The sequence below is a fragment of the Lissotriton helveticus genome, chromosome 1_1, assembly GCF_964261635.1.
Source record: "Lissotriton helveticus chromosome 1_1, aLisHel1.1, whole genome shotgun sequence".
In the NCBI taxonomy this organism is placed as follows: Eukaryota; Metazoa; Chordata; class Amphibia; order Caudata; family Salamandridae; genus Lissotriton; species Lissotriton helveticus.
Genome location: NC_136057.1, coordinates 391,133,649 through 391,153,195, shown reverse-complemented (window position 1 = coordinate 391,153,195; position 19,547 = coordinate 391,133,649). Strand labels below are relative to the sequence as shown.

Below are 19,547 nucleotides of genomic sequence, written 5' to 3'. Positions count from 1 at the left end.
CTGCCTTAAGCTCAATTCAGCAAAGACGGAAGTTTTGCTATTTGGATCCAGAGATAACTTCTGGTCCCCACGATGGTGGCCAGAGGAAATGGGGGCCCCCCTTCACCGGTAGCGAAGGTAAAAAACCTGGGTGTACTAATGGACGACTCTCTGTCCTTTAGGCCACAAATTAACGCGCTGTCTTCAGCAACCCACTATGTGCTAAAAACCATTCGGAAAGTCCTGCCATTTCTTGCGGATGAACACAGGAAGACGGTGGTAACAGGATTGGTGTTGCCCCGACTCGATTATTGCAAAAGCCTGCTGCTGAATGCCCAACAGGGGCTGCTAAACAAACTTCAAATCTTGCAGAACGCTGCAGCCCGACTGATTACGGGTACACCCAAGTTTGCATCGGTAGCACAAGATCTGGTGAAGCTACACTGGCTACCAGTACGTAAAAGAATAGTTTTTAAAACGCTCTGTGATCTTCAAGGCATTGCATGGCCTAGGCCCCCAATGTATGACGCAGCTCTTCCAGTGGTACAAGCCTGTGAGATCACGAAGGTCGGCTGAGCAGGGGTTGGCTGTAGTCCCAAGAGTCAGGAAAGCTCGCTGGGGGGCAGGAGCTTCTCCCTGGGTGCTGCGAAGGCCTGGAATGCGCTGCTATTGAGCCTCAGCAGACATCAGACCTGCTGTCATTCAGGAGAGCCCTGAAGACGTGGCTCTTTACACACTAATTCCTCAGCAGACGTATACTAGTGATCACTCTGCGCCAGGACACCTTCGGGTAACAGTGCGCTTTAAAAATTTGAAAAATAAATAATTAAATAAACAAAACTTTAAACACTCACAAAGGAACCTTGTCAGCCACCCTTGGAGAGGGTAGAAAAGAGAAGACCCTAATCTCTACCATAGCTTCTGTTTCTGTAGCAGAACAGACACATAAAAAAGTAAAGGAGATGCGGTCACAGAATCAAGTGAAAAGAAATTTGGATAATGAGATCAATGTACCCCCCCCCCTACAACCGACATTGTCACAGACCCAAGGCTCCCCCTCCTTACATTTGAACCTTCCGCCAGAGGCCACTCCTTATGGTATCATATTGAGTAATGTTCCACCTATTCAATCCTCGAGCGAGGAAACATGGGCCTCTTTAAAAAACAAGTCATTATATTGGTTAACAAACAGGGTTGGAATGCGTAATCAAATATTCCAGGAGCTAAAGGGTGGGAAAGCAGGAAAAAGTCCTGACCTGTGACTGCATAGTCATGACATTTGGATCTCCGGGTCTGGTAGATAAAATCCTGAGGATAGGGATGAGCTACACCCCCAATATTGCAGACATCAGTATATTACCACTGGGTTTTTTTAATCCCCCCCAAAAAATGACTTACCCCCCTGATAATTTATTTAACCCATTGGCCATCTACCAGGGATCTGCATTACCTGTCCCGATTTGTAATAGATATAATGCACTCTCTCGGTTAGACGATAACGAGCGACTAGATCCCACATCACTAGAACCAGCAATAACAAATCGTATAAAAGAACTAAGCAAATTAAATATACCTGGGAGAAATTCCTCTCTCGAAGGCCCTGAAGCTATAGACTCCGCTTTAAGTAGAGCTGAAAAGGAAGCTTCTGTAAGAGATATAATTGCCCTAGAGCTAGTGCAGGGCATCATTGTCAGGGCAAAAGTAACCTCCCAGCAGGAGAAGGCCTAAGTTTAGACATCATTTTTTGGAATGTGGCTGGTGTATCAAATACATTATCAAATGACAACTGGATAAACCTAATCAGAGATTATAGTATTGTATGTTTACAAGAGACATGGCTCCGAATCCCACTCCATCTGGTAGGATATAAAACTTTCTTCTCAGAGGCAATACAATCCTCCTCGGTAAGGGCAAAAGGGGGCCTAATAATGTACATCTCTAATGTGCTGAGAGTAGAAGAAATTGAGGCCTTGAAGCTAGATACTAATTATCAGGCTATTTTAATATTCATAAACAGAGCATCCATTTATCTAGTCGTAAATGTTTATAATAACCTAACTCCTCTCGAGTTAATTTAAGTTCTAAATGAGGTTTCCTTTTTATTGCAAGATTTATGCTTGAAATATATAGATTATTTTTTGTATTAATTTGGGGCGGGGATTTTAATCTCTCGATATGTAAAAAGAGCATTACACAAGACTGTGGAATAGAGGATTAGGCAGGAAATTCTCTAACACATTTTGCACACAGGAGCAGGTGTACGAATGAATGAGGTACAGGCTACCTTTGACATGGGTTTTGCTAATGAACTAACTAGCCCATCAATTCCGTTTGCTCCAACTTATATTGGGAGGGGGTTCGCTAGTACGATTGATTTAATATTTGTTTCTCTCTTCGCTGCACCATATATTCAAAAATTTTTAATTTCTAATGCAGTGAGTGACCACTTTCCGAACATCTTGTCACTATATGTCCCTACTTTACGGAGGACCTGGTCCATCGGAATTTTCTAGACCAACAATTGTTGAATATAGGAAGATCTAATGGTTATACCCTAAAGTGGGAAAAGGTCAATCAAGAGCTCGTGACTACTAATGTGGTTAAAAAATCTTTACCCTCTCTTAAAATTTGCCTCGATTCCAATTCTAATCGGAACAAATATTAGCCAGTTATGGTATAATCAAAAATAATATAGCGGAGGAATTCTGCCGCAAAAATACTGGAAAAGTCACCGGAAAAAAGGGATGGTTTAGCACTGAATGTACAAAGGCGTACTCAAAATTAAAAATTTCATTGAGTAAAATTCCCCGGGATAGAGTGGAAATAACTAAACTACGGAAAGCTTATAACCTAGTTATAAAGAAACGTAAGATGGAGATTAAAACCCAGCTATGGAAACAACTACAAGAAAGTTGCTCCATGAAAGATAGTGTGGTATTCTGGAGTATAGTTAGATCTCCTTTCCTTTCCGAAGCGAGTAATTCCCCAAGTCTGGAGGTGGCTATTGATGCAACTACCTGGGTGGAACACTTTTCTAACATTTTTTAGTTCAGACGAAGAGTCCCCAGAGCAAACCGAGGGCGCATCAATCATATCGGACTTGACTGGTACAAGTTTCCCCTTAGATCTAAATTTAACCCATGTAGAGATAATAGAAGCCTTAAAAAAATCAAAGTCTGGCAAAGCACCGGGACCCGACGGGGTCCCTGTGGATTTCTTTAAACACAATCTAGACTTATGGTCCCCAGTTGTTACGCTTATTTCTCTGCATTTTAAACCAGCACTCACCCGTCTTCCACCACTGGAGCGGGCCCAGAAGCGCCGAAACAGCGACCCCTTCGCTGCAACTGTAAAACCAGCAACAAACATTTCTGCCGCCATTCACGGCGAGGGAGAGAGGCCACGCCGACTTTGAGGCCACGCCCACCCGCCGCCCACGGTATATAAACGCTGCCTTCAGCGCCCCTCACTAGAATCTCAAAACTCCTGAGGCGGAAAGCCGGGAGACTAGCAAGCACTTTTTTAAAATTTTCATTGCATTTCTGTGTCACGCTTATTTCTCTGCATTTTAAACCAGCACTCACCCGTCTTCCACCACTGGAGCGGGCCCAGAAGCGCCGAAACAGCGACCCATTCGCTGCAACTTTAAAACCAGCAACAAACATTTCTGCCGCCATTCACGGCGAGGGAGAGAGGCCACGCCGACTTTGAGGCCACGCCCACCCGCCGCCCACGGTATATAAACGCTGCCTTCAGCGCCCCTCACTAGAATCTCAAAACTCCTGAGGCGGAAAGCCGGGAGACTAGCAAGCACTTTTTTAAAATTTTCATTGCATTTCTGTGTCACGCTTATTTCTCTGCATTTTAAACCAGCACTCACCCGTCTTCCACCACTGGAGCGGGCCCAGAAGCGCCGAAACAGCGACCCCTTCGCTGCAACTTTAAAACCAGCAACAAACATTTCTGCCGCCATTCACGGCGAGGGAGAGAGGCCACGCCGACTTTGAGGCCACGCCCACCCGCCCATTTCCCACTCCTCAAAGATGTGCAATTACCGGACGCGCAGCGGACGGGCGCGCCGAAGGCGCGCCAAAGGCAAGCCCGTCTGGGCCCGTCCGGGCCCAGACGGCCCTAGGACCAGTCACTATGCCCGACTCACTGCCCCTCCTATCCTACCCCCCAGACACCCTCCGTCTCTGGAATACAAAGAAAAACCCGCAGTGTGATTTCATCCTGAAGGTTGACACCCCGTTCACAGGATGTCCCCTCTGCAATACCCCTGAAACCACGAAACCTAGCAGCACGCTTCAACTGGGCCTATTGAACTGCAGGTCACTAGTAAAGCACTCACATGAGGTAAACCTCCTCACCCTAACCCTCTCGCTAGATGCTTTATTTCTAACCGAAACATGGCTGACCCCCAACAACGGCTCAGATCTGGTCAATGCAACCCCCCCAGGCTACCAAATCTGCTGTCTTAACAGACCAGTCGGAAGAGGTGGCGGGCTCGCCATTCTCCATAAAGACCATTTTAGCTGCAGGATCACCGAAGGTACGGTCAAGGACTGTGAAAATTGTAATTTCACCCTTCAGATCTCGCCTACCACTTCACTATCGGGCCTTCTGGTATACAGACCACCAGGCTCAATAGGGGATTTCTCAAACACTGATGGACCACATCCTTTTAAAAACAATATCAACGCCTAACTTTCTTCTTCTAGGAGATTTGAACCTTCACTTCCTAGACCCGGCAGACCACACCGCCGCGAATCTCCTAGCAGATCTCGCGTCAGCTGACCTCCAGCTCCTGAACGCGAAACCCACCCACGAGAAAGGTCATCTCCTAGACCCAGTCTTCACCAATATCAAGAATTTCCAAACCCAAGACCCCTCCCCCCTTCCATGGACAGACCACTTTCTGGTCCCAATGCACTGGCCCTATCAACCCGCTTGTGTCCCCAAACAGAAAACCAGGATTTTAACCCGACGCTGGCACAAGTTAAATCCAGAAAAATGGGAAGCGAAGCTCAGGGATTCCGATGGCCCCCTTGCAGCTGACCCTAACATCGCTGATAGGGAATTTAACAGCTGGCTCACCAACCCCCTAGACAGCCTTATCCCATTAACACGCTCACTTAAACATGTAAAGAGGATCAATCACGCTCCCTGGTACACCCCAGCCCTGAACATTCTTAGAAAAGAGTGTAAAAAGACGGAACGAACATGGAGGAAAAATAAAACAGCAACGGACAAAAACGCCTATCAATTTGCCATGAAGGCGTATAAACAAGCCCTCCTCAGCGCTAAAAGCTCTTTCTTTGAGGTAAGAATACAAAATTCCTCGTGCTCTGCAAAAGAGACTTTCTCCATACTTAAGGAGCTTCTCCATGTCCCAGCTCCCCCGCAGACACCCCTGGACCCCAAAGCAGCCGAGGAGAAATGTGTCAACCTGGCCAATTTCTTTGATAGTAAAATCAAGAAAATCCTTTCCTCTCTACCTGCTACTAACCAGACCACTCCGGGAATCGCTAAGGACTGCACCCCTACGTCTGGAAACCCCATGGACAACCCGGTATCCCCTTGTTTAACCGCACTCGGACCAGTTTCAGAAGAAGAAGTGGCAACCACTCTAGCAGCCACGAAAAGCGGAGCCCCCAGCGATTCAGTTCCCGTACGGTTCACGAAAGACATAGCACGAACCATCACAGTCAGACTCACGGCCCTCATTAACATCTCCTTTTCCCAAGGAATAGTCCCACAAAGCTGGAAGGAGGCCGTTGTCAAAGGTCTGCTGAAGAAACCGTCACTAGACCCCACAGACCTATCTAATTACCGACCCATCTCGCTCCTCCCCTGGATAGGTAAGGTCGCGGAGAAGCTCGCAAACAAAAAATTGTCCCACTTCCTGGAATCAAACCACTGCTTAAAGAACTCTCAAACGGGTTTTAGACCAGGTCAGGGCACAGACACCGCCCTCCTGGCGGCCGTAGAAAAAGCGAGGGAAATCATGGATACAGGAGGATCAGTGGCAGTGGTCCTCCTGGACCTCAGCGCAGCATTCGACACTGTCAGCCATCAGGTCCTAGTCCAGCGCCTAGAGAGCACTGGCGTACAAGACAGTGCGCTGAGATGGCTCACATCCTTTCTCTCCCGACGCTCCTTCCAAGTTTGGGAAGGAGATAGCCGGTCTCCCTCTATCCCCCTCCGATGTGGAGTGCCCCAGGGCTCCTCATTAAGCCCCACACTTTTTAACGTATATATGGCCCCTCTGGAGGAGTTGGTCGCCCCTTTTGGAGTCACGATCGTCAGCTACGCTGACGACACTCAATTGGTGGTGACCCTCTCCCACCCCAAGCTACAGCCTTCCAACCTGCAAGACTGCCTGTCCACGATTCATCAATGGATGGGCGACTCTGACCTAAAATTGAACGGGTCAAAGACAGAGATCTTGCTTCTCGGACACAAAACCCCGAGTCTCCCTCCGAACATCTGGCCCGCATGTATGGGTGACCCCCCCTCCCCTAAGACAGAGGTCAAGAGTCTGGGAGTGTGGCTAGAGACAGATCTTACTTTCCGGACACAGGCCAGGAAAACAGCCGGCATCTGCTACGGGCTCCTGAGATCATGTAGGAAAGTACTCCCCCCTACTCCCATTCCAGTCCCGCCTGCTACTAATTCAAGGCTTAGTGCTAGCAAGGCTGGATTACAGTAACGCAATCTACCTCGGGGCGCCGGAAGCCACCTTGCAAACACTACAAAAAACTCAAAATGCCGCAGCCCGCCTGCTTACAAACACCCCAGCAAGAACTTCGGCCAAACCCGCCTTGAAAAAACTTCATTGGCTCCCCGTAAGGGAAAGAGTCGCTTTCAAGGCCCTTTGTCTGGCACACAAGGTCCTGAACAATACAGGTCCCCCCATTCTGAGCGCCTGGATCACTCCATACAGACCCTCGAGAGCGCTTCGGTCCGAACAAGGAAACCTTATTGTCGTCCCCAGGGTGAAGAAAACCCGCATAGGCGGCCGCAGATTTTCGGTGAACACAGCCAGAAAATGGAACGCTCTCCCCCCAAACCTCAGAGCTGAGCCAAACCTCCTTCGATTCAGAAAGTCCCTCAAAACCCTCCTTTTTCCCTGATTCTCTCCGAATTTTCTTTCTTTTTTTCTTTTCCTGTGCCCCCCGTTAGGAGTTCGAGGTTTCAGCGCTGGGATACTAAAGGGTGACTACGCGCTATACAAAAACCAAAATAATAATAATAATAATAATGAGGGTATTAACTGCAGAATGCGAGGTCGGCCTGGTGTACTCCTGGTCTACCTCAATTCTGGTCCCAATATTCAAGAAGGGTGACCGTAGCAGTCCAACTTGCTACCGGCCAATATCTCTCCTGGATTCTCTAGGTAAGGTCGCCGGGCGCATACTATTAGAACGACTCCAGGACCGGGTAACAGATCATAAGTTAATCTCTGATATACAATATGGGTTTCGTACGGGTCTGGGCACCGTGGACCAGGCCCTAAAACTCTCACTGTTAATAGGGAAATACGTCCAAGCAAAGGGAAGCCAACCTGCACATGGTTTACGTAGACCTGACTGCGGCGTTCAACTGCGTCAGCCATACTAAGTTATGTGCAACCATTTTAGCCATGGGGGTAGACCCGGTGTTGGTCAACTTCCTCAGAGAACTTTACTCCGGGGCATCGGCAAGGGTGAGATATGGAACAGGGGGGGGGGGAGACTTACTGAGACCTTCTAAATAGACAAGGGGGTCAGACAAGATTGTGTTCTGGCCCCCTTCCTATTTACACTATATACTAACTGATTGGAGGCAGCAATGTTGGGGGGGTGTCAGGATCTCCCTACAATTTGTCGTCGGCCTATTCCAGCTTTTATATGCCGACGACGCGGTAATTTTAGCAAGGACTCCCCTCCAACTTCAGAAATCACTGAATAATGACTGTGCTTTTATGAATTCTCTAAATCTACAATTAAACATAAAAAAAACTTATGCAATGCACATGGGCCCTAGACCAAAGAAAATTAAGTCCATGTTTGTCAATGATACAATATTGGAATGTACAACTTCCTATCCTTACTTAGGCATCCTGATAGACAACAAATTGAAATGGACACTCCTGAGAGGCTGTATCGTTACGGCCTTAGACGATCGGTGGAATGCGAACGCTGCCATGAACCAGTCGCAGACTTCATGCACCTGTCCTTGTGGTGCCCGGGATTCTGTCAATTCTGGGACGATATTTTCACTGAAATGAGCTTGATCTTGGAAAGGGAACTGCCCGCAGATCCTGCTCTAGCACTGCTGGCCTCCCCGTCGCAGTGAGACGATTGTCAGATATGGGCATGCTGATGGCCAGACGGGTTGTGGCTATGTGCTGGATGAGAGGGCCACTACCGACCAAGAAACGATGGGCTCAGGACATGCTGTTCTGCTGCACGCAATCAGAATGCTACAGTGAGCTACTCCCTCCCACGAGCCGCCCACAGAATTTCTGGAGCCTATATCAGGATCATTTGAGAGTGACTGACACAGAGGAGGATGCCTCAGCAGAAGTAATCGAGGAGAGGGAGCTATTAGACGAGGAGGAATAGGGTAGAGACCTGAACCAAGTTAGCAGTCCAGACACACGCGGACGGATCGGGGAGGAAATGAGAGTGGGGTGGCACATTGGACCTGGTTAGATGGTGAATCTTTCCGGTGCAGAGCAGGTTAGGATGAGGACTGTAGGAACCCGCATTGGCGGGAGGCTGGCCTTGTGGTAATTCCCCTTCATACACATTGGGTAGAGATTTAATTGAGTAGGGGCCCCTTTTGGGCAGTCAGGAGCAAGGGCTGGATGTAGCTTAGAGCGAGACTTGATTCAGGGTGGGGGAGGGGAGGGCGTTGAGATGGGGGAGGGGGGAGTTGAGGGTTTGTTTCGTTAGGAGATTCCTTAGGTAGAGCGGAATTGCACACACTGTCTGAATGGCCCTGGAGGCACACATAGTGAGGAGTCGGTCATCTAGCTGCATCTGGGATGGACCTTTCAGAACACAATAGAGATCCCAGACACTCCTAACTGTACATATATGGTCTCCGTTGAATGTGCCGCCGGTCCCCCGGGATGTCGGCTACTTGGCTGTGTATGATTTAACAGATATGGCAGCTTTGCTGCAAAGTACGCTGCCGGCCTCCGGGTTGAGGCTGCAAGCTGTGTGTGCCATCATAAAGACCAATAAAGGTTTTGGGAAAAGTAAAAAAATAAATATTGCAACATTTCAGGGAAAAAAACAATAAAATAACAAAATAAAAAAAATTGAAATGGACGCCAGCCATTAATGCAAGGAAGCTCACGTTCCTGAGAGCTACTGCTGTACTAGTAAGGTTTGCTCAGAAACTAGGGAAGAGACCACATCAAGAGATGCTTCAGATTTTTGAGGCGAAGTGCATTATGGGGCTTTGTGGGTACTGATGCACTGCAGAGGGTTGAGAACTCTTTCCTACGATATCTCCTAGCACTACCGCAGAGCTCTTCAACCTATGCCTGCCATTTAGAACTGGGCATGGATTATCTTTCGGATTTACTAAAAACCCAACCGATTATGCTATGGCGTAGGATATGGACTACGGCCCAGTGCGAACTAACACAATGTTCACTGAAAGATTGCATGCACCTTGATAATATGCATAAGATCAAATGGCTAACTTATGTTAAATCCTTCCCGTTTCACTTAGGTCTTCACAAATATTTTCATGATCCAGCGACCATTTGTGAGATCTCTAAAAAAGAGCTAAAGAAAATGTCTTTTTCACCTAGGACAACTGAGATTAGCTAGTGAGTCAGGGAAAAGCGCAGTACAGAATTCAGTAGCCATCCAAACCAGTTTTTCCATTCAACCATACTTGATGTACAATTTAAATCAATATGAATTTTTTTTTTATTAACTAGGTTCAGCTTTAACATGTTCTTCCGGTTAATTACCTTCCCATGCAAGAATGATTGGTCGAGGGAACTTTCACTATGCCCCTACGATAATAACTTGCCACAATCCTCCATTCACACCATCCTATTTTGCAAATTTTATGAAATTCCACGCAGACGATGGATTATTCCATTATTAAAATTCATGGGCCTGCATACCTGTCGCCCTGCGTTTTTATCATTGCAATATTTGGACAACGAGGTACAAGCCAAATCTGTAGCATGTTTTCTGAAATATTGTCTAAACCACAGACCGAATCTTTAAAATCTAACTGCATGTATGTGTAAATATTTTTCCTGTAAAAAACTGTATGTTATATAAATGAAGAATTAATTTGGAAATTAAATGTTGGAAAATATTTGTCGTAACTCGGATTGTATTAATATTCATTCTTTGCTAAAAAAAATTATGAACTTTTATGGTGTTTCGAAACAGTATGGAAACCGAATAAAGATACTTTTGATTTGATTGAACTCATCACTCTACAGCCCGCAATATTCATATCCTATTTGCACTATCGCATCAGTTAAGCCCAGACTTGCAGGTAGCAGCTGTTTTATTAGACGCAGCCAAAGCATTTGACTCCGTCGAATGGATATATATGTTTACAGTGCTACAAAAGATGAGTTTGCCTCTAATCTTTCAGACAGGGATCAAAATCTTATATACAGCTCCAGTTGCGAGAATAATGGTGAACCAATATGTCCCAAACACGATACCATTAACACGTGGAACAAGGCAGGGATGTCCTCTCTTGCCCCTTCTATTCGCCATCGCATTAGAACCACTGGCATTCAAAATATGGCATTCAGAATAAGACAGTCATAAACATGCGCCCCTACAATTTCCCCAACGTCCCTTAAATATATTATTATATGCAGATGACCTGGTATTGTACATTTGGGACCCCAGTACTAACTTACCCATCTCCACCCCCCTCCCTCCCTATTAACGAGAATATATTAAATTTGATAGACACTCGTGCCTTCAAATAAATTGGAGCAAGTCAACAATCATTCTCTTAACTGAAACAACTAAACCATGCTCAATAGAATTGCCATTGGAATGGCACAATGATCTGATTAAATACTTAGGGATCTGGTATCACAGAAACCCCAAAGTAGTCAGACAGACAAACTATGGCACAGCTATGTGCAAATGGAAGAAAAAGTGGACTGATGGATCCAACTGCCACTATCACTGGCAGACAGAGCACCAATAGTTAAAATGGTCATATTGCCCAAATTTCCATACCTCTTTAGTAATATTCCAATAGTACCACCACCAGCAGCAGTAGATTATCATCCGCAGTCACTAGGCTTATTTGGGCTGGTAATCGAGCCCAGATTGAAATGCGAGCACTCACACTGCCCTACTCAAGAGGTGGCTTTAAAGTACCAGATTTCCTCCTATACTGTTTGTGTGCAAGCTCAATATGCGCATCAATGGTATCCCCCTACTCTTGCAGTTGAGGATGGTGATGCACATCCAATCACGTCACACAACATACTACCACATCAGCGCGAACATGTGGCCATACAGGAAATAAAATCAATTCGCACTACGAACTTAGCATGGCAGCCAATGGGGAAATTAGCACATAAACTTCCATTAAATGCGCCAGCATTGCCACTACATCATCCAGCTCTATCAGTGACCCAGGACAAAGTTGGAATGTAGCTATTACAACGGGTGGGTTTAGACCGAATGTAAGATCTTTATAAAGATGATACCTTTATAGACACTGAGGAGCTTCAATATATCTGTAATCAAACCCTCCTATTCAGATTAACATATCACCGACTACGAAGCGCGATAAGACATATACTCCACATTTCCTACTGAACCTCGTGTTACAAGCGATTTTTATGAATCCCCATAATATACATCTTGTCACAAAATTATATGCGCTCCTGCAAGAAGATATAAACAGCACCACGACTAAAGTATTAGATAGGTGGAACAAAATATTAGACCTACAGCTTTCAGATGAAGAATGGAATACTTGCTGCACACTAACCAATATGCTCACCCCAAATGGGAACCTGCACATTATACATTATAAATATTTACACCCAAACCTATCACACACCATTAAAATTGCGTAAATGTGGGCTCCAATCTAACGAACCATGCCAAAGATGTATTACAGACAATGCCGACTTCCTACACTTGGCATCGACGTGCCCTAACATTAGGGAATATTGGGAAGATATAACAAAGATGTTAAGTGATATACTGGGAACGAGATTAGAATGAATACCTAGAGTATGTTTGCTAGGACTAGTAACAGGGTTACGATCTCTCAAACGTAAATTTTGCACAATAGTGAAGAGAAGGGTTTCAATATGTTTGGGAGGCAAGCCCTATCCAAGTGGACAACAGTAGCTTCATGATATGGCATATTGCAGAGACACTCTTAAGACGCATGAGGAGGAACTTCCCACCCGATCTAGGCCAAGAGACTACTGAGTAACTAACAGACTATTTACAAACTAATTCCAATGGTGGTGTTCATCACTGGCAGTGCTATAGACTGTAACATGCATCTTGCTTTACCATTTGTGAAGTCTCTTTTGTAAGCCTGAACTGTTACTTGTTTTTGTTACATGAGTCTAATAAAACAAAAAACATGTTTTAGAAGTTTAAAGTTGAGACTCAGACTTCTATCATAGATTTACGACTACATGCTTGTAATAAAAGATCCCTGCAAATGCCTTTGGGATTTGTTTTAAAAAGGTGCGGCTGGATATGCAGCAAAACCTTTCAACCAATGATCTAAACAAAGGTACTGGACATGCTTTTCAGTTGTCCGTATTTGTTTGGGCAAACCTGGACGATGCCTTACAAGCTAAAAATATGAACAAGGAAAAATTATTAGCAGTACCACAACTCAGAGATGCCTACTCTTAAGTACAGATAAATTAATATTGACGGAGATCATTCCAAACGAGAACTTAGTAACCTTTAGTTCCTAGAAACCAAATTATTATTCCCATGGTTGGTCTGCATCTCATTATGGATGATGACAGTGGGAAGGCTACAGTGAAAACAATAGGGCCCTTTAACTACCAGTGGCCAAAAAAGAAGCATGTGCACCTGAATTCAAATAAAGTCTATACCCTCCTACCAATATAACCGTTTATACATGTGGGTGGGAAATGTACGGTCACATCTTTCAGCCAAAGAGCCCATGCTAGAACATGGAAATCAAGAAATGTGCTCAACTCTTTCTTTCCTCAATCCAAAGAGTGGCAACCCTTTCTCAATCTGAGAAAACTAAAACATTTTTTTTTTTTAAACAAACATTCTGGAAGATTTAGTTAACAAAAGTCTATGAATTAGGAACACTTTTTTTTTTTGCATCAAAAGATCTATAAAATGCATATTTGCACTTACCAATACAAAATCAACACAGAAAATACCTGCCCTTTATGGGAGATGGTCATCCCTACCTGTTCAAGTCTAATTAGTCATAAGAATCCTAGCTCCGATGGCCACTCATTTATGTCAAAATGTGAGCGTCTTCTCACCCCTCATACTGGTTCATCAAGGCTCCGTTGTCCTGCCAAACATCGGAAGCAATTTACTAGACACTACCTCAAATGAAAGAATTGTGCCTGATACTCAATAAGAAAAAATAGGTACTCCTATTTATAGGAGTGAATATCTGTTCATATCTTCGAAGACCTTATCACTTCAATTAAACAGAGGAAAACGGAACATACATGCCAGAAACTACAAGATGCTTTTGTGCATAATGTCATCTTGCACTCCAGCAGTGTTGGCTCAAAATGAAACCTGCTCATGAAGGAGTAGATATTCAGGTTTGGTGGATGGCCAAAGAAAATATCTAAGTGGGACAAAATGTTTGAGATCCAACCGAAATTTCATCTTTCAACAGACACTTCAAATATTTGGGGTGCACATCTAGCAAACCTGTCCGCAAGCGCGAAAGCGATCCATAAACATACTGGAATGCAAAGGAGTCAGGCTATTTATTTTATTTATTTATTATATTTATATTGCGCACAGCTACCCGTAATGGGTTTCCCGGCGCCAGGGACAGACTGAAGAAGAAGACAGGTAATTGCTGAGTAAAGAGTACACAGAGCAGTGATCAGTTAAACAACAAAGTTTTCAATTTTTTGCAAAAAATAAGAAGATTAGTCTCCATTTTTAGCGCCAGTGGGAGAGCATTCCACATCTTCGGCCCCAAATGGGCAAATGAGCGGCCACCCATTTTTGCCAAACGAATTCTGGGAACTACAAGATTGGCTTGGTTAGAGGACCTGAGAGAACGACAAGGCTGATAATCCTGAACAAGATTATGCAAATAAGTCGGGGCAGAGCCCTGGCGAATCTTGAACAGAAAACATAGAGTTTTGAAAGCCACGCGGTCAGGAATTTTTAACCAATGAAGGTCACACAGGGCTTGCGTAGCAGACATTCTATGTGGGACATTGCACAACAGGCGGGCAGCTGAGTTCTGCACAACCTGGAGAACATTCATAGTGGCTTTATCGGCTCCCAAATAAAGCACATTACCGTAGTCGATACGGGACATTTCCAGAGCCTGAACAACCATTCGACGAGTGGACTCAGGCAACATCCATAGGATCTTCTGCAACCAGCGTAAGGTGTTAAAGCAGATTGCAGCGACCTTAGTTGCCTGCTGTCGCATCGAAAGTTTCTCGTCGATTAGAAAGCCGAGGTTACGAGCAACTGGCACGGGGGTAGGCAATGGACCCATAACACAGGGCCAGTGTTTGGAGCCCCACAGATCTTTATGCTTGCCAAGTATAATAACCTCGGTCTTTTCACCGTAGTTTTAACAGATTGGCCTGCATCCAGGCAGCTACCCGAGAAAGGCCGATTTTAAGGGCAGAGGTATCCTGGTCCCTGCTGCCAGACAAGGAAAACACAATCTGCGTATCGTCTGCATATGAATATATGGACAGACCGAAATTTCATCTTTCAACAGACACTTCAAATATTTGGGGTGCTAGCTATATTAACTTAAAAAATGAAGAGGGACCAGATAAAGCGGCTACCATGAGAAGCACAGCAGCTTTGGCATTGGAATCTACATCAGAGGATAAACAGTTCCAGCATTACAAAAGTAGATGCAGATGCCATAAGCAGAAAGTATGTGGACTTTCTCGACTGGGACCTTGGTTTGAGGCAGATGGAAGTGATATTTGAAACCTGCCAAATGCCAAAGATACACAATTAGATGGTGGTATCCTGACTGCCAAAGGGGAAGAGTTTCTGATTATTTGGGATATTTGTCTGCTCTTTTCCCCTGAATCCACTGATCCTGAGAGTTAAGAAAAACAAAAAAGGCGCCATATACCCGGATGCTAGTCGCCCCCGTGTGGGTCTGACAGTTTTTGTTTGCAGCCCTATTGGGTCTATCAATAGAGATGCTGATCCATTTCAAGCAAGATATGTATCTTCGCTCCAAGATTTAAGGCCAGGTGCAACAAACATGACAATCTATCTTCTCTGCACCTGGCTGCAGCCAGAATTTGGTTTTCTGAGCATTGCGCCAAACAGCGAAAATTCTGCGGGCAGCTAGAGCCACTTACTTACACTATTAACATATTCCTTAAAATGGAAGCTTTTGCATTTGTACATATTATTAATTATAAAATGATATTGACCCTTCTTTGATGCATCCTCATTAAGTACTACTTTACATCCGGTTACAGAATCCAGCATTAAGGTGTTCTTTGATTAGAATGCATCTATTAGCTTTATTAAGTTATCTAAGAACACCATTCACACCGTCCTTGTTCTAAACCATATTGGTTGAAGAATGTGATAACTGTTCGCACTCCACGAACACTCGAGCCACTGTGCACTCACCACCAATTCACAAGAAAAAAGAAGGGAGTCCTGTGACACATTCAACAAGAGGCATGGCTTTTGAAATTGCATTTTTTGCGGGAGTGAATCTGCTGGATGTATGTACGGCTGCAACTTGGTCTTCAAATCAGACCTTTGCCAACCATTACTATCTAGATGGCCAATGCAAAACCGAGATAGCTATAGGACAGGCGGTGCTGTGACCTTTTCCATTAACATAAGCGTCATTGTTGCCTATATTGTATTTAATGAACTGCTTTGGTACTTGTAATTCAAGCATGCACATCTATGAAAGACCTAATGCTGGTGAAGAAAGTTACTTACCTATAACTACAGTACTTCAGCATATTATTCTTTAATAAATTCATGTCTCCCCTTCGTTGTTCATGAAGCTACTGTAAAATTCTTGATACAAGTTGCGATAATTCCGACAGCTGGAGAACTGGACCTGTGGGCCTCTCCACCTAATTGGCTGGAATACTTGTAGTCTGAATGTTTTCTATTTGTTGTCAATGTCAATAATTAGTGTATTCGGGCACTGCTTTGTTAACATTGACTACTGAGGGTTCCCAGTCTGATGTCCTGGGATAATTCAATTGAATCTTTGAAACCTGGGAAGCTTGATTCCGGTCCAGGGAAGACATGGCTTGGCAGTTCGGGCTGGACTGTTCCCATGAGGCACAGGGTCAGACTGATTTGCATATGGCCATGTCTGAACTGGGGTGGCGGAGTGAGCTAAAGAACGGTGATGGATTAAACCCAGATCAGTTGACTGGGGGTGAGTGTTTGTATTGTCAACGCTCCGTCCATCACCACCTTTGGTTGTTCTTTGTTCGCCCTAAGTTGGCAGGGTATGCTCAGACGTGAGTCCCTTGCTCACTTTGCCACTAGAGTCAAGCAAACCCGGCTGAAGACGGCTGTAATGCCAGAAACTGGTCCTGGGAAGCTTGAATCTGGTCCAGGGAAGACATGGCTTGGCAGTTCGGGCTGGACTGTTCCCATGAGGCACAGGGTCAGACTGATTTGCATATGGCCATGTCTGAACTGGGGTGGCGGAGTGAGCTAAAGAAAGGTGATGGATTAAACCCAGATCAGTTGACTGGGTTTGTATTGTCAACGCTCCGTCCATCACCACCTTTGGTTAATCTTTGAAACATACCATGATGTCCTGGGGATAATTCATGTGAATCTTTGAAACATACCAATGTGGAAGAACTATGCTTACAGATAAGTACTTTTTCTTCAGCTGCAGATTAATGATAGTAATCCGGTACTTTTCTGCTCCACGTAGAAAGTTGTGTTTTAGAGGCCTATGTGCTGATTGATTTTTCTTCTTCTCCGCCAGAGCGAAAAATGAAACTCTTGCTTCCGCGAGTAAACTCCTATTTTGTTCCAGTCCACTTTCCACTTAGCCAGCAGTTTCTTCAGCAGCCCTCTGGAAAGATGCCACTCTCACCCAGCCCTTCCTCTTCTGTTTCCAATGCTGACCTGACCAAGAACAAGAATGTGCAGATTGTGCCAAAGGTCAGCAGCAATGTCTGTGCTTTAATGCAATATGTCTGGAAATAGTAATTGTTTGTACACTGCATATTTCTGTAGTGTCTTGCAGGGCCACACTGAATTGACATTTGTCACCAGTTTAAAAATATAGGTCCTTTTCTGTGAGAACTAGCTTGTTTGCAATGCATGTTTGAGATTAAAGTTGTTATAAACTGAGGCGTCCAGTTTTCATCAATGTCGGTCTGGCTGTGGCAGATTTTTAAGATGTCCAGGTAAGATACATTTGGAAATCGTGCTCATAATCACACTGTCCTGAAAACCTTGACTAAACCAGGTGCCTGTGCATGAATCTGAGACACCTCAGTACTAGACTAGTTACGGTACTCTATATCCTCTTGTAATGTAAATCCTGGAGTATTGTAATATAGATCAATCTAAACAGGCCTACAAAAACTCTAATCTGCTGAATGCTTCTAGTTGAATTTGCGATAAAGTTCAAGGCCCTTTCATCATAAGCAGTCCTACTGGAGCAACGCTCCTCTTGTGATTAATGTGAACATAATGGGGCAAATTGTTCATTTTATGGCCCAATTTATCATAATTAATCAAAAGTCTTGGGTTTTATTTTGTAGCTAGCTTGGTTTGGCATTGAAGCTGAGAACCGAGGGTCTTCCTGAAAGCCCAGTAAGAGGTCCCTAATGGATTACGTGTGCATTATGGAAATCCAACTAAATGTTATTTGTAAGAGCTCTGTGAAAGTCTGATTCTGTAGTGAGAAGTATGAGTCATCCGTTCATGGCAAGGTCATGAAGTCTCTGCTTTCATTCTTTCACTTGTAATAGTACCAGCTGCTATTCACAGAGATTAGAAATAGTTACCTTATTGAGCAATATATATCCTATAGGCTTCTATATACACACCGGATATTAAAGACCCGCTCTAGTGTTAAAGGCCCGAGGTGAGGGCACAAGGGAGCGGGACTTGTATAGCCCAGCTACGAAAGGGCTATAAGGGTATTAGAACATTCTGCCACTAGAGGGCAGAATGTTCTAACAAATTAAACAAAGACCTCTCTGAGCCCGGGGCAATTGAAATCCCCTCGGGCTTCGAGAGTCCTTTGTTTAAACAACAATTGGAATGTTGCTCTGCGGGCCTTTATTGGCCCGTAGAAGCACGGAGCACTCCATTGTCTGTTCTAATAAAAAATATATTTCTAATAGCGGTTAATGTTGAAGATCCAAACATAGATTACAATTCTGTGACGGTCTCAGTACTCTGAGCAATCAGAACAAAACTGAACAGGAGAGCATGGTTCGAGCTGTGTGGATTTCTGAATAGAGTATTACTGGTGTCTCAGTCATGTGATATTGGTGGATGGTGCTGATTCTTACTAATGTTAAAATTTTTGCGATTTATAGAGTGCTCTGTTACCTAATTGTGTCCTGCCGCTAACCTGTTATCGGACCGTAAACTGGAATCTTTACCAAAAGTCTGATCTACTGGAAAGCCAAGTTTTCAACTCCCGCCTGAAATTGAGGAGGGAGGTGGCAGATCAGATGGATAATGGGAGTTTATTCCAGATTGTTATAGTTCCCAGATAAACTTCTACCGCCCCAGTTCATTCTATTGAATTTTGGTACCACCAGAGTTCTAGAGTTAGAAGATCTAAGAGATCTACTGGGCGAGTACCATCTGAATTTCTGGAATAGGCATTGTGGTCCTTGCTTGTGCAAGACTTTGTACGCAAAGCATTGAATTGGATACTTTCCTTCTTCCCCAACCAATGCAGCTGTTTGATTGTTTTCCTGACTGACTTCTGTTTAGGGGTTCGAGTAAGAACTCTGGCTGCTGTGTTCTGTAATACTTGGAGTTTCCTAAGGTGTTGGGCCCCCAGATTGAAGTATAGGCCTTTCCAATAATTTAATCTGGCCAATACCAAAGCTGATATGACCAGTTTGATAGTTTACTGGGATGAAAGGCAAAATCCTTCTGATTCTTCTTCAAATGAAAAATGTGAAGGATGTCCAAGCATTAATCTGCTTAGCAAAGGTGAGCCTGTATCTAGAAGTATCCCAAGAGTTTTGGCCTTTTCAACTGCTTAGGCAGACCACCTAGATTCGCTGATCACCAACTCAGGGCCAGAAAGAGGGATCGTTTCCAAAGAACACAACTTCTGTTTTATTAGAATTCAGCTTTAAACTGTTAAAGCCCATCCAT

The 19,547-nt window shown here is 44.5% G+C and overlaps 1 protein-coding gene across 8 annotated transcripts in view; it reads left to right on the top strand.

Moving 5' to 3' along the window:
- Window positions 1–19,547, top strand: part of FOXM1 (forkhead box M1) — a 260,165-nt gene that overhangs the window by 148,491 nt on the left and 92,127 nt on the right. For all 8 annotated transcript variants that reach the window (XM_078673734.1, XM_078673736.1, XM_078673729.1 and 5 more), the window contains one exon: window positions 17,176–17,354. In XM_078673734.1, the coding sequence (XP_078529860.1) occupies window positions 17,176–17,354 (179 nt within the window). The remainder of the gene's footprint in view (window positions 1–17,175; window positions 17,355–19,547) is intronic.